The 14410-nt window shown below is 34.0% G+C and overlaps 2 protein-coding genes across 2 annotated transcripts; one reads left to right on the plus strand and one right to left on the minus strand.

The window, feature by feature from the left end:
- Nucleotides 1-11123: 11123 nt before the first annotated feature.
- Nucleotides 11124-11622, minus strand: LOC108377097 (cuticle protein 8-like). The gene is made up of 2 exons (XM_017633359.1): nucleotides 11334-11622; nucleotides 11124-11272 (listed from the first exon to the last, which is right to left on the minus strand). The coding sequence occupies exons 1-2, from the start codon at nucleotides 11620-11622 to the stop codon at nucleotides 11124-11126; spliced, it is 438 nt and encodes a 145-aa protein (XP_017488848.1).
- A 767-nt stretch (nucleotides 11623-12389) lies between these two features.
- On the plus strand, nucleotides 12390-12882 carry LOC108377099 (adult-specific cuticular protein ACP-20-like). The gene is made up of 2 exons (XM_017633361.1): nucleotides 12390-12666; nucleotides 12728-12882. The coding sequence occupies exons 1-2, from the start codon at nucleotides 12390-12392 to the stop codon at nucleotides 12880-12882; spliced, it is 432 nt and encodes a 143-aa protein (XP_017488850.1).
- Nucleotides 12883-14410: the final 1528 nt, after the last annotated feature.

Raw genomic sequence — 14410 nt, forward strand, 5'->3', positions numbered from 1 at the left:
AAATATTTTCCTGCTCACGCCTACAAGCTTTTTAGCATTCGCACATATGCAAATATATACTATGTATTACTTGTTTACATGTATGTACATTAGACCATACCACGGCACAAGCAAACCAAAAAAAATCGCAAGGCTATTTCGAACGAATTTTTTTTTTTTGCCGAGCCTAGGTAAGAACTTTATTTACATTTTTTGGTGACACCTAAGTTCGGCAATAAGTTTTCTTTTTTTTTTAATTACTCAGGAAAACTTCGTTCTTCTTCTCGAGACAAACACATCGATATAGCTTACTTTAAAAGTTGACTCTGAATGCCGAAGATATGACGAAAAATGTAAAAAGGCAATCCCTACCTACGTTCGGCAAAAAAAATATCGATATTACCTTGCACAAATTATTTAGGCTGTATGGCGAATTTTTTTTCGGTCCGATATAATGTACATGTTTGTTTAAAATATTATACTAAAAAGTTTTGTAATTAACATTTTTTATTTTGCTTCACTGCAATAGAAAATGATTACGCCCATGCAATTGTAGAATTATGTGTAAAACTGCTTATTTCTTTTAATTGCATATTTAAAAGTTGCATCAATTGTTTAGTATACCTAGCGAAATTAATAATAAAAGCAAATGTATTAAGAGTGGAATAAATTTTTGTTGGCAAAAATCCTCAAATTTCCGCCACAACTATGAAAATTACACCCCCACCTGTGCTGGCTGCTTGACAAGTTGAGGTGAGCAAAGAACTAAGTAAAAAGAGCTGCTGCACCGGTATAGAAATGCTCCTACATTTACACCCACTTATGTACATATATGTATATGTAAGTATGTATAACTAAATATGCAAAATATGTAGATGTTCATAAGCGATGCCTGCAGATCAGGTGTAAATGCAAATGATTTCAGTTGTATTTCTTGGCGTTTCCTTTTTGGCAACAAATCACATACCGCCTGCCATGAGTCGCTAAAAGTATTTTCGCAAACATTTTTGCTTTGACTTTGAAGATGACACACACACACATACATACGTATATATATTTACATATCCGTTTACTTACATACATACATGCTAATAAAAACGTTGAAAGCCAAAAAAAAACGGTTTTTTTTGTTTTAACTTTCTGCAAATTAAAATAGTTTTGACAATTTTATATACATACATACATACATACATACATACATACACATGTATGTACTGTTTTAATGAAAGTTCAAACCGCAGAGCTGCTCGTGAAAGCGAAATTAACTAAAACTAGCGATAAGAGGGACGCAGCAAAGCGTAGGATCATAGCGAAAAAATGCTTTTGAGCATCTGGCGTCTTTCGTTTTTTTTTTTCGATTACATGCATAAATGAAATAACTAATTGAAATTAGTTTCGCATACGAATTGTGTGATGAGAAACAATTTATGGGTCATTGACCGAAGTGATGATGGGAGCAATAGAGGGGGCGAATACTACATACAAGTACGGACCATATTGTGGCGAGTGTGAATAATCATGAGTAGGAGTTTAGCTAGTTATCAATATCGTTATATATTTTGACATATGTCTATACATAGTTACTGTTATAGTTTTTTTTATTGTTATCGATTTTGTTATCGTTATCAATTTTCTACCGACATCGATTTTGTTATCGTTATCGATTCTTACCGATATCGATTTTGTTATCATTATTAATTCTTACCGATATCGATTTTTTATATTTATCGATTTTGTTATCGTTATCGACTTTATTATGATTATCGATTTTGTTATCGTATTCGATTTTTCAATCGAGAATAATTTTATTATCTTTATAATTATCGATTTTGTTATCGATGCCGAATTGCTTTAGCTATAACTATCGACCTGTCACCTTGATTTTGATATTCTATTATTATTAGCAGTAGTTATTCATTTCAATGTAACATTTTTCATCGACCATAAAGTTACTGATTATCGATTTCGCTATTTTGGTTTTAGATAAAAATCGATATCTGTGTGTTTTTTTTTCAAATGCCATTACTTTGTTAAAAAATAATGAATTCAACCATTTTTTTTTCAAATGTTAGTAATTGTGGCCACTTCAAGATAGAATGGAAAATTTATAAATTTTTTTTCTACGGTTTTATTTATGTTAAGGAAAATTTGTTCGAAATTCAATTTTGCAAAAACCCCATTTTTTCGTACTTTTTCACAACAAAATAATACAATCGAGCTAAATCCCTAATAGCTAAAATTTTTTTCGATATTTTAGTAAAAATACATTTTTGAGCTATATATTTATTTATTACAATGTAGTCAATAATTTTCACACGAGAAATTATTATTTATTATTTTTTAAACGCAGCATTTAAATTTTTATGAGAGTGACATAAATGATAAGGAAGAACCTTATCTTTCACTCGAAAAAAATATAAATAGATATAATCTTGACACCACCTCACTTTCGTTGCCAAAATAATTATCTACATAAGAGATCGTGTTCAAATGATTTGCAAGCTTTGGTCCGTACTCCGTCGTTTTCAATGTGTTTAAAGCATATGAAAGTAGGCGATTGACTGCTCAACTGCGCCAATATCGGCCAGGAAGGTAAAGCTCTACTTTGACAGCGAAGGGTTTATTAGGGAATTGTTTTTGCTCAAAGTGCACTGGCGTCGGTCTCAGCGAGAAGACAAAAAGTGAGAGGACTACAGGTGGACTATTTCTTTATAGTTAGGTTTTGTGTTCGTTCGGCGAACCCTGTGCGAAAATCAGGTCCTATGCACTGCAAGGTCTTGCACTGCCACTTTGACCTGATCGTTAGCAATATCGGTATGGTTCTGTATTTCATTTCCCGGGGGAAAAAGATTTCCTGTATCTTTACATATGCACATACATACACCCACTCATACATATATTCTAATGAGTTAACCTCAATTCTTGCTCGAGCATTGAACATTTTAGAACCTTATCTTAGGTTGTATTTCTTTTTTTTTAAATCAGATGAAAAAGCGGCAATAAACTTTACCCATTAGAGTCATATGACCGTATCAACATTAATAAAATTTATTGCCACTAAATGTTGCACAATAATAATAATGAAGCGCGCTTAAACCGATCGTCAGGCGTTCAATTAGCAACGCTTTTGAATAAATTTCCAAGCTATCAAATTAGTGTTTTTTTTTTATTTCGCCTCTTTTAGTGAAATGTAATGCTTCCAAAAAAAAAACAACTAAGCAAAACTAAATTGGATGGGTGCGACGATTGTCAGCGAGCGAGTGCTGCGAAATTAAGCCGCCGCTGAGTGGGAGTGTCGACGGCGAGTCTCATACAACTGACATTTGTAAGTAGGCATGTATGACATGTGATACTGCCAAAAATGTGAGCGATGCGTCAAAGGAAAAGGCGAAGGCGAAGCCAAAGACAAAAGCAGCGAAGCGCGTGCGCAACGGTCATTGCACTCAAATTACATACAGCGAAGGCAGAAGCAAAAATTTAAAACAAAAAAAAAATTGTAGTTGTTAAATGAAAAAGTGGAAAAAAACCGAAAACTAAATTCGTACACATAAAAATGTAGTGGCAACATTTGTGAATTTTTATGAGCTTCATTGACTGCACAGCGCTGCTGTTGCGCTATGAACGGCGAATGACGAACGGCAAGGCTAGCGAGCGAGCGACTCCTCCATGCGCTGCGTGCGTAGTCGACCGCAATTTCGGCGGAAATTGAAAGTAATCGAGAAAGAGATTAGCCAGTTGTGACTGTCATTTGTAATTCGAGATGGTGATACCCGGTCGCAAAGCTCCGAAAAAAATACTACATAAGCCATCAACTACAAGGAATTATATGTCATTTTATATAGTTAATTTATGTGGCAGTTAAATGTGATTTATAGGCCGCCTCGGGGGGTATTAGTGCCAAACTTTGGATACATACATATGTATGTAAGTACTTACATGTGGCAGCTCAAGTTACACTTTAAGCAGGTCATAAATTGTCGAATTAAAGAAATTAAAAATTTCAATTTACATATCAACTTGTATGCACACGCATGTGTGGCAGGCAGCAAGTATCGTATCGAAAATGTGTATAATTGCAACTTTTTAACGCACAGCGTGAAGTGTGGAATTCGTTGACGGCTGACAGACGGACAGGCAGACAGGCAGACAAGTGAAAAAGTACAGCTTTTTTTCTGATGAATACGGGCTTTTTTCACAAACTTTGGCAGCTGTTGTGCCATTAAATTTTGGTATTTTTCTTTAATCAGCCGCTCGTTTTACTGCAGCATCTTCGCATGCGTGGAGATTGAAAAAAATACATACATATGTGGTACATGGAAAGTTGCAGTTACATAGCGGTATCTGACTTGATGTGCCCTTTACTAACAATCAGAAGACTATCCTTAACCCTTGTCACATGCCAAAAATATGAGCAGCGGCGAAAGTTGCCTTTGTACCAAAAGGTGGCAGATCTTCTCAGCTGAAGCCAAATGGCTTTCGACCTACATACGCCTCCTCTTCCTCTTTCTGAAAATTTTATAATGATATCCAAACTTCTTCCAAGCCTACTCTAAAGATAGTTCTGTGTATACAAACTTCACCAAATTGTTAGCTCTATAGAAGAGGCCGTAGTCGTCAAGCAAGTTGACTAGGCAGAATTTCTGTAGAAAGAAACAACATTCAATAACGTCTATCCAGATGTATGTTATTGTTAAATCTTTACTCCAAGCAGTATTTCTAATACCTATGGTGAAGTTTTTTTCGACTTTATTGAGTACAAAGACTACATGCTCGGAAGTGGGGTAGTTAACGGGGGCACACTGCTAGGCAGAGCTCTTTCCTAGCGCTGATGAACTTAAATAATCTGTTATAAGCTTACAGGGCGCGGCATGCTAAACCAAAGTACATATATGCTTAGATCTCTTTCCTTAACTGCAGTGCGTTATCATCAAGTTCTAAGCAAACTTATTCAAAATGCTCCATGTTCTGTAAAGCACTGAACAAAAAAGACAATGCCAATCCTGCTGTTAATTTAATGTCTCTCTTCACCATTAAGACTCACCTAAAAACGAAATGCCGTAAAAAAAATCCGGGACGGCCGTGACCACCCTATATGTATGCGAATCTGCAATTCATACAAAATGTACAGTGGGGAGCAGTGATGAGTGTGTGGTGACTTTTATTAAATATTTGCAAGGTTTTTAAAGTTAAGTTTTTTTTCATAAAAATATGTTGCATGTTTTAACCAAGACCATATAAACCAAACTTTATATACAGCTTAGAAAAATTAAACAAATTTTGTATTAAAATTTCAACTTTTAAATCTCATTTTTTAGAATTTCTCTATGTCTATCTCTATCTCTATCTCTATCTCTATCTCTATCTCTAACTTTATCTTTGTCTTCACCTACATTTTTATCGTTTTCTCTATCTTAATATTTCTTATGTTCTTGCCATACATACATAGTATTCAGGAAATAAAAATGAATGTTTATTAAATAAGTTTTATTACAAATGATATGCAACTGCAAAGCGACTATACAAATGGCCTTTTTCACAAATTAAGATTGAGATAAATGTTACACAGCTTTTATACGATTTTACAATTTTACAGTGTAACACAACACACACAAACTAAAATTATTTCCCACATTTAATATATTTGTATGCATATATTTAATTATCTTGCTGATTGATGTGGCGCCGCAGCTCGATGCCTCCGCATCTTATGTCACAAGTCCCACACCCAATCCCCTAGCCTCCTTTCTACTCATCTTTATCTTAATTTTATTTTTTATTTTTTTTTTTTGTGCAACAGACAGTTTATGAAATTGGCGCCGAGGTTTCGCCGCTTTATGACAAATGCCGCTGCATTCATAACACTCTTCAGGCATGAACACTCAGTGAGCGAGATAATAAAAAAAAATAAAAATATAAAAAATTTACGATGATGATTCTGCTGCAATTATCAAAAAATTCTTAAAAATATTTCTTTCCTGCTTCATTTTGCCTCTTTTGGGGGCACGTACATAGCCAACAGCCGATTAACCATTTTAATTTCCATCCATCAACGTGTTTAAGTGAGCATTTCGTAATCTTTGGCGCTGCAGCAGCTTTGGCGGAAGGCCATAAATGGCGTTGCCATGCTGTTTAAAGTGGCGCAGCGAGTCGCGTCGCTGTGGCTGAGTGAATTTGTGGTATTTGAAAGATGATATGCACATCTATGTACATACTTGTGTGTGGATGTGATTGAGTTCTTGGATTTAAATTTTAGTGTACTGCCGGCAAAATCAATTTAAATGAAATGCACACAAAAATAATGATTTGTGAAAAAGTTTTATTTGTTTCTTTTCTTTTTGTTATTATTTAATTTTTTTTTAATGATCGATTGGTGTTTACCTTACAGCTAATCATTAATTTTATGTGGAAAGATTCAATGGCAGAAGCAAAGGATTATTTTAAAATCCTTTTTTCGCCGCCGATGCTTTTGTTTTTTTTCCATTAAAAATTCTTTGGCCAAAGTCTACGACCAGAAACGGAAGCCTTGTAGCTGACTTAGTCCTTTGTTAGACTAATGAGAACATGCCCGACTACGATTCTAGAGTCACTACTGTGATGGAGTGAAAGTAGAGAGCTGCCACTACTGCATTGTACAACATTTTTAGAAAGAAGCTTCGTAAAGGTCTTTTCAGAAAGAAACCAGTGCAGAAAAGGACAATCTATTCGCATTACCAAGGGAACCTACCTTGGCAAAAAGTTTCGAGAGAAAGATATTTACATTGGCGCGCAGTCGGTTCAGGCAACAGAAGGTAACAAAGTTGCCACCTTTTTTGTGGGACCGGAACTATTTTGTGGTCTCAGTTGCACAGAGGGCCAGAGTTGAGCCAAAAGTAGCCAAAATTCAAGTATCGAATTTGATTCAAATCATTTTATTTTCGATTTACAGATAAAGAGAAAAAGTTAAAGAATAATTTTTAAAATAATCTACGAAGTTTTATATTAGAACGCCCTTAAAGATAAAAAAAATTCATAATGAAATGAGAAACTTTATTTTTTAGATATTTAGATGGTTCTCAAACAAGCTTGTCGTAAATTTTTTGGAAGTTATATTGAATAGGCCATTTCGAATTTATGCAATGTGATACTAAATTTATTATTTTTTGAGCTCAAAAACACACACGATCACCAAAAAAAAAACTGAATAACAAAGTTCGAGTTAATCCGTCCGCCATATGGGATCTGCCATTTTATATTTATAAAATTTAACCTCAGGTTCTTAATCGACGACACCCACAATATCTAAGTAACAATTTCAGCGCTAATCCGATCGACCGCCATTTTGAATTTTTTTTAAGTTAAAACCCCATTCGTAATCAGCGAGCCCAAAAACCCCCGGGTGACAAGTTTCAAGCCAATCCGATAAGATTTTGAATTTTGGCCAGTTTTGATCGCTTCCTGGCCCACAGTTAGTTGGCCTACTTCGAGAGTGAATAAACATAGAGCGCGATAAGTAATGGCCGGCCATATATAGATGCCTCAGCCAGACCAGTTCTTCGACTGCGTATCAATATGATAGGCAGGATATTTTTCTCAAGCCCAGCGGGCTACATTCCCATTAGACTAAATTTCCAAAACGACGACAAACAGCGAGTGAAAGGGTAAAGCATTAAATTCTTGTGATGGACTGATTCTCCTCATGAACTGCAATCGGCTGTCATCGCAGTTGTACAGTTAATTAAAATGTGGCGTTGATCACCATAAAGACTTCATAAAAAAACAACTGAAATCGTCAGAGTTTTTAAATATCCTGCCATATAATCTACGGTAAACTTCGGTTGAATGACCCCCGTTTAAAGGGTTCCCCCGCTTAAATGCTTTCGGGGCTTACGTTAACCAATTACTCAGTCAAAAATAAGATTTTCATTTAAAATAAATAAGTGGTTTAAAACAACAACAAACTATTTTTAACCAACATCAGTTTTATGACATCTTGTGAATCCCCGAAATATTTCTAGTGGTATGGGCAAGCGGATAGACAAACAAACAGCGATACCACGGTATTTTTAATTTTAGTTTACGGCTACGAACGGTAACATGCCTACACATGCATACATACATACTTACAAACATGTGTATGTACATACAAGTACATATATGTCGGAGGAAAAAATTGAAAAACGTGTTCTTTATTGCAAAAATAAAAGCTTTTAAATATAGACGAGCAGCTTTGGCAGACTTAGTGACAGCAAACGGGGGAAAGCTGATGCTACAGTGGAGTCAGAGGAACGAGAATTTCACGTAATTCGTTTGGTAAATGAAAGTTAATTATGTACATTTTGCTGGCAAATTTTATGAATTGAACTAAGTAATGCAGAGCACAATTGGCGTGGGAGTTTTGAATGGCAATCGAAATGAGTAAAAGGGAAGCCAAGTGGCAAATTTTTTCGCAGAGAAATCCGGCAATATCTTTAGCATTGGTATCATTGAACATACTTGTATGTTGGACTATGTATGGTTATTTTCTAAACATCAAAATTAGTTTATAAAAAGCATACTACTCGCTTACAGTTCAATCCGGATTCCGGAATGATTATTTAATAGTTTTATCAATTTTATTTTATAGTTTTATCAAGTTTATTTTGCACCACGTGGACCAATTTCTATAATTTTTTTTAAAGTAAAGGTGTACCTCAGAGGTGGTCCCATACTAATTTGGTATAGCTCCGATCATTGGATCATGAAGAAATTAACGGCATTCTTAAATATTTATATGAGTGTTGAAATCGGTTTAATTTTGCTTTAAAATTACTTGTTTTATTACTGAATCGCAAGCTACAGTAAAATCAAAGCATTTTCGGACGATGTTCGATGACCTGTATTCAGTGTTAAGTGATTGGTATTGAAAACTGCGGAAATTTGTGGGACTGTGTGTCTTCTAAAAGCCTCACGGAGTTGCATAAAATATTCTTCACAGTCGACATGGTTATTTCGTAAAGCCCTTTTAATAAAACATATATCTACACATAAGCAAGACAAATTTGCAAAAATACACAGGGCTACTTACTAAATATATACTACACAGCCATACTATAAGCGTCAGCAATACGTACTAGCGTCAGCACTTGATTAACCGAAAATAAAAAAATAAATAAATTATAAAAGAAAATACTTTTCTTTAGTCTGCCAGGCGGTGAGGAAATATTGGCATTCATCACGAGGGAAGAGAATTTTTTTTTGAAAAACTATAGTGAAACGTCTACAAGATTATTTCACTACTTTCTCGAGCATTCATCGAAATGCCTATTTGAATAAAATATTCATATGCGTACATATGTATGTACAAATTTATGTATGCACATTAGGGTGGTCCAAAAATGTAGGTATGTGAAAAGGAAAGTACGAATTTTAATGCTCTCACCCGTGGTATTGTTCTAAATCGAAAAACTAAACCCCTGTTTTTTTTTATTTTGAAACTAACAAATATTTAGAGGTCGCTCATATATTTTATATGGGAAAAAACAATTTTTCGTGGGAATGATATAGAATTCCTGAAAAAGTTTAAGCACTTTGAGCGACCTCTATATATGTATTTGATTTCAAAATAAAAAAAGGGGTATACATCTTTTTTAGATTACAACAATCCTACGGGGTGAGAGTATTAAAATTCCCGCTTTATTTTTTTTTTTTACCACCCTAATCCACATTTGTATATGTATGCATACTTATACCACTTTTAATCATTTAATGCGTACATGTGTAGAACTTAATCTTACTTCATATGTATGTACATACATTTGTAACAGCAAATAATTTTTATGAATATCTGTGCCAAGTGGACTCATAGTCTGTCTGGCTAAATCAGCTGACTGGCAAGCTACACAAGTTGTGGGAGGATTTTCCACATTTTGGCTACCAAATGAAATTCTTCTTGAGCTTATGAACTACGTATTTATTTTTATTTATTTATTGTGACAGTAGTTTTATTTTTATATTTATGTCTGTCACAATCTCATGTATTGACTGTGACAAAATTTTTCCAGTGGTCTTTTAACATTATTAAACTTTAAAAGTTCACTTTTACATATCTATGTATTTATGTTTTTAGGACTGTCAAAAGAACTGCAATTCCTATGAATTACATAATTATATCGAAACTATGCACTATGGGTAATTTTACCCATTTTTGTGGCAAAAGTTAATTTTGTTGATTATCAAAAAAAAAAAACGAAATGTATTAATAGGTATATGATTTCTCTAATTTTTGGATTAAAAACAATCTTAACCCTTGACGACCGATGAGTATAAAGAGGTCACTTTTTAATTTGTAGTTTTGTTGAAAAAGTTCACTTACAGTTTTTTTGTAAATATCTATATTGAACCAAAAAAATGCCACTTGTTTACCAAAACTATTGAAGTAGTGAGTATTTTTGAAATTGCGTTATCTACTCAAATAACAACATTAAATTAAATATTTTTTAGAAGTAAAACGTTAAAATACTGACAATGAGTTACCAAATTTACTTTAAATTATTTCATTTCTACCCTCAATTCCTACAACTTCGGCATTCAGAGAAAGAGTTTTTTTCTATTATGAATGGGAAATGGCGAGACGAGAGATACTAAGCGACTATTTACCCCGCACTAATAAAAATTTAACTTTTGATTTATATTCCTACTATTTTCGTAGCAAATAGTGATTTGTTAAAAACTATGAAAAGTGCAAAGGAATATACTTTTTATTATTGTTTATTTTTTCTTTTAAACAAAATACTATATTTATTTGAGTGTACTATAATTTTGTTGAGATTTTTTGGAAGAACTACTATAAATATCTTGGAAAATTTTGGCAACCCTAGATGTGCAGCGCTAATTCCAAATTTTAAGCGTTTTTAAATTATTTTCAAAAAGGAGTCTTCCTCCACTTCTTAGTCGTAAACGCGACCGATTTCAATTACTTAGCTTAGGCACCAAATTTTCTTCCAATTTTTTTTTATTACATTTATTATTTTCTTAAAAAATAGTGTCTTAAAATATAATTTGTCTAACACATTTATTCTAACTTTAGCCTTGAATTATTTAACCTCGTACGCAAATAATGGTGCTTTCCTATAATGGTGTTGCTCGTTTGCATAGTAGATATTTATATGACCATAACCTTGGTGGTTTCAAATGTGACCATGAACGACGTGCGAATAAGCTTGAGGATGGTGGGCATGCCCGATTCTCTTAACAACAGCTTGGAAACCTTTATGTTTATCAGCTGTGTACTCCACAACGCGTATGGTGCCATCAGCTTCCGCAAAAGTGTAGCCACCTAATGACAATTTAGGAATTAAGGACTAGAATAATAAATATTTTCAAGAAATTTAACAAACCTTTCACATGATCGCCATCACGGTGCTCCCATTGACTCTTATGATCACCGGTGTGTGCGTCCTTTACGCCATATTTGAACTCGTATTTGGGATGATGATGGGGTTCGTGATGATGGACGTGCTGATGGTGAGTGTGGCTGCCATATCCGTGATTACCATGATGATGGACGTCAAAGTGTTGCTGCACCGAAGCGTAGCTGGAGGCGTGCCCGTGAGGTATATGTCCTGCGAATGCAACTGCAAAGAGTGCTGTCGTGACAACGATGGCGATAGGCGTGGTGCTATGCATTTTATGTATGTCGTTGAAATCGAAAATCTAAAATTATTGGCTGTTGTTTTGGTAAGTGACTCTCTTAGATGCTGGTACTTTACTGATTAAAAAATGCAGTTTATAATTTGCTTTTATATCTTAAGGCTTTCATAGTTGATTCTCACATTCTGAATGTATGTATATATTTGGAGGCCCAAGCCGTTCTCTTTCGATTTTTAAAAAGTTGGCAATCGCCAAAAAATAAAAAAATATAATCAGATGGTCAATTAGCGCTATCACCTTGTTGCTGTTAGCAAACACTCATTTAATCAAAGGTCACTGTGAAAATTGCCCTGCTGCACAGCCTAATTATTAATACCGAATTGTTGATAGCTACTAAGTTCGCACTTTAGTCAATCGATCTACCCTAGCTACTTACTTTCTAAGTAGCCACTGTTATCAGAGTATCTTAGTTCATTTAATTAGCTTTAAATTCACTCTATGGGTAACCGTTTTAATGCCAAGAAATAAATATTACAGCGTAGTTATTAATACGGCACCTTCGAAATTTCAAGTAAGTAATTAGCGAACTTAGCACCAAGCAAAACCGAATTAAACTAAAATGCTGAAAATTATATTTTGTCGCACTGGTTAAGGTTACTAAAAAACCAATTTGGTAGTTGAAAGTGCTAAAATCTTAATCGATTTGGTATAAATAGAAACTGCAAGCAGCTGTTTGGTATCAGTTAACCACTAGCTTCTAAAAGAGTCACTGGGGCCTAGATATCACACTTAGCCCAAGCAAAATGCATACCATCTCGTGTATCGCCATCCTCATCACAACAGCACTTTTTGGAGTTGCATTCGCAGGGCCTGCGCCTCATGGACTCGCCTCTAGCTATGCTTCGGTGCAGCAACACTTTGACGTCCATCATCATGGTAATCACGGATATGGCAGCCATGTCAGCCATCATCACGAGCCCCATCATCATCCCAAATACGAGTTCAAATATGGCGTAAAGGACGCACACACCGGTGATCATAAGAGCCAATGGGAACACCGTGATGGCGATCATGTGAAAGGTTTGTTAAATTTCTTGAAAATATTTATTATTCTAGTCCTTAATTCCTAAATTGTCATTAGGTGGCTACACTTTTGCGGAAGCTGATGGCACTATACGCGTTGTGGAGTACACTGTTGATAAACATAATGGTTTCCAAGCTGTTGTCAAGAGAATCGGGCATGCCCACCATCCGCAGGTCCACCATCATGGTGGCAGCCATGGTTTCCAGGGTTAGGTTAAGCACGTTTTCATTAATTGTTTCCACCTCAGTGGTGTTTGTTAAATTTTTTTAAGTATTCGTGGCATTAGCCTGAAAAATTGTTGTATCTAATTTTTTGTTTTTAGCTTTAATTTTTTTTTTTAGTAAAGTAATTCGTCCAAAGTGTTTTAATATTATTTACTTTTATTCGACAATAATTGCTACAAATAGAAAGAATTCAATTTTAATAAAGTCGGAAACACCAGAAAAATAAAAAATTCTATTCTAATTTCAACAAAAAAATTTTAAATGATTTTTTAATTAGCATAAGTAAATAATTTTATTCATTTAAATTGGCATTTTTGCATTACAATTTTCCTATAATCAAATATATTTCCTCGAAAATTCAGTGTTTATCGATCTTTGGCTTACTTAACAACAAAATGAACTAAAATGATTTACATTAAATTAAATTAAAACAAGATAAATTGAAACATTTTAAATAGTAGTAATTTTTTTCTAAAAATATATGTATGTATCTTCTGCCGGAAGTGTTTGCTTAAAATATTTTTTCTGCTTAGTCAGACTCATTTTCTATTAAAAACACTTTTATTGCGGCTTTCAGTTTTTATTTTAGTTCATCCCAATGTTAATTTGCTCTTAGTTATTCCAACTTTAAATAAATTTTTTGACATTTAAGTGCAATAAATTTTCGCGTGCTTATTTTGTTATGTATGTATATACATATGTACCTACATTAGGGAACTCCTTAAAATATCGTAATCATATGGATAACCCTTTTACTTCGTTCTACGTACAAAACAAATACATCAGCGAAAGTCTCAAAATTTTAAAATAATAATTAGCGGTCGCAGGGTTTGAAAATATTAAAATTTTACAAAATTTACATATTTTGTTACTAAAGAAAAAAATAAAAAAAAAATGCATTTAGAGCTCAGGAAATCCATATTAACTCTCCCCTGTACACGATTTTCTTCATAGAAATTATTTGCAAACTTAGAGGTAAACTTTTAAATTTTAATATTTCAAAGCCTTAAAGTTATTTCAAAACTTTTAAATTTTTGTGGATGTCTTTATTTTGTACCAAATTTAGATATGGATATTTTTAAGGAGCACCCTAATATATTTACATACATACATAGAAGTATGCTAGCCGGCATACATATGTTTATGACTTAAGCAACTAATTTATGTTAATAATTTGTACGCGTATAGACCACTAGCTGGGCGGAGATGCGAGTATTAGTCCGAAAACCTTTGACTCAGACAATCGGCATTTCAATGTCGCTCGCAATGAGAGAGAGGAAACAGATTTACGCATCTATTAAAAAAGAGTAGTTGAACTAAGAAAAAAATATCTGATATTTTTTATGACTCGGGTAATTTCTTCGTAATACCAATGTGCCAACATTTATTTCATGTCAGTCCATAAAAAGGAGGACTGACTAAAAAAATTAAAAACGGTGGTTCGTTTTCTTTGTTTCAAGCTCCTGTGGTGTAATCAATGGATTTTTGCAAGCTGATCTTAAATATGGCTACGCCA

The sequence above is a fragment of the Rhagoletis zephyria genome, unplaced genomic scaffold, assembly GCF_001687245.7.
Source record: "Rhagoletis zephyria isolate East Lansing unplaced genomic scaffold, Rhagoletis_zephyria_1.1 Rzeph_scaffold_11458, whole genome shotgun sequence".
NCBI classification, from domain to species: Eukaryota; Metazoa; Arthropoda; class Insecta; order Diptera; family Tephritidae; genus Rhagoletis; species Rhagoletis zephyria.

Excerpts from the sequence above, each read along its gene's own strand:
- LOC108377097 (XM_017633359.1), bottom strand. The coding sequence starts at position 11,622 with ATGCATAGCACCACGCCTATCGCCATCGTTGTCACGACAGCACTCTTT. Across the intron at positions 11,273-11,333 it reads TGATGGCGATCATGTGAAAG|GTGGCTACACTTTTGCGGAA; the intron begins GTTTGTTAAATT and ends AATTGTCATTAG.
- LOC108377099 (XM_017633361.1), top strand. The coding sequence starts at position 12,390 with ATGCATACCATCTCGTGTATCGCCATCCTCATCACAACAGCACTTTTT. Across the intron at positions 12,667-12,727 it reads TGATGGCGATCATGTGAAAG|GTGGCTACACTTTTGCGGAA; the intron begins GTTTGTTAAATT and ends AATTGTCATTAG.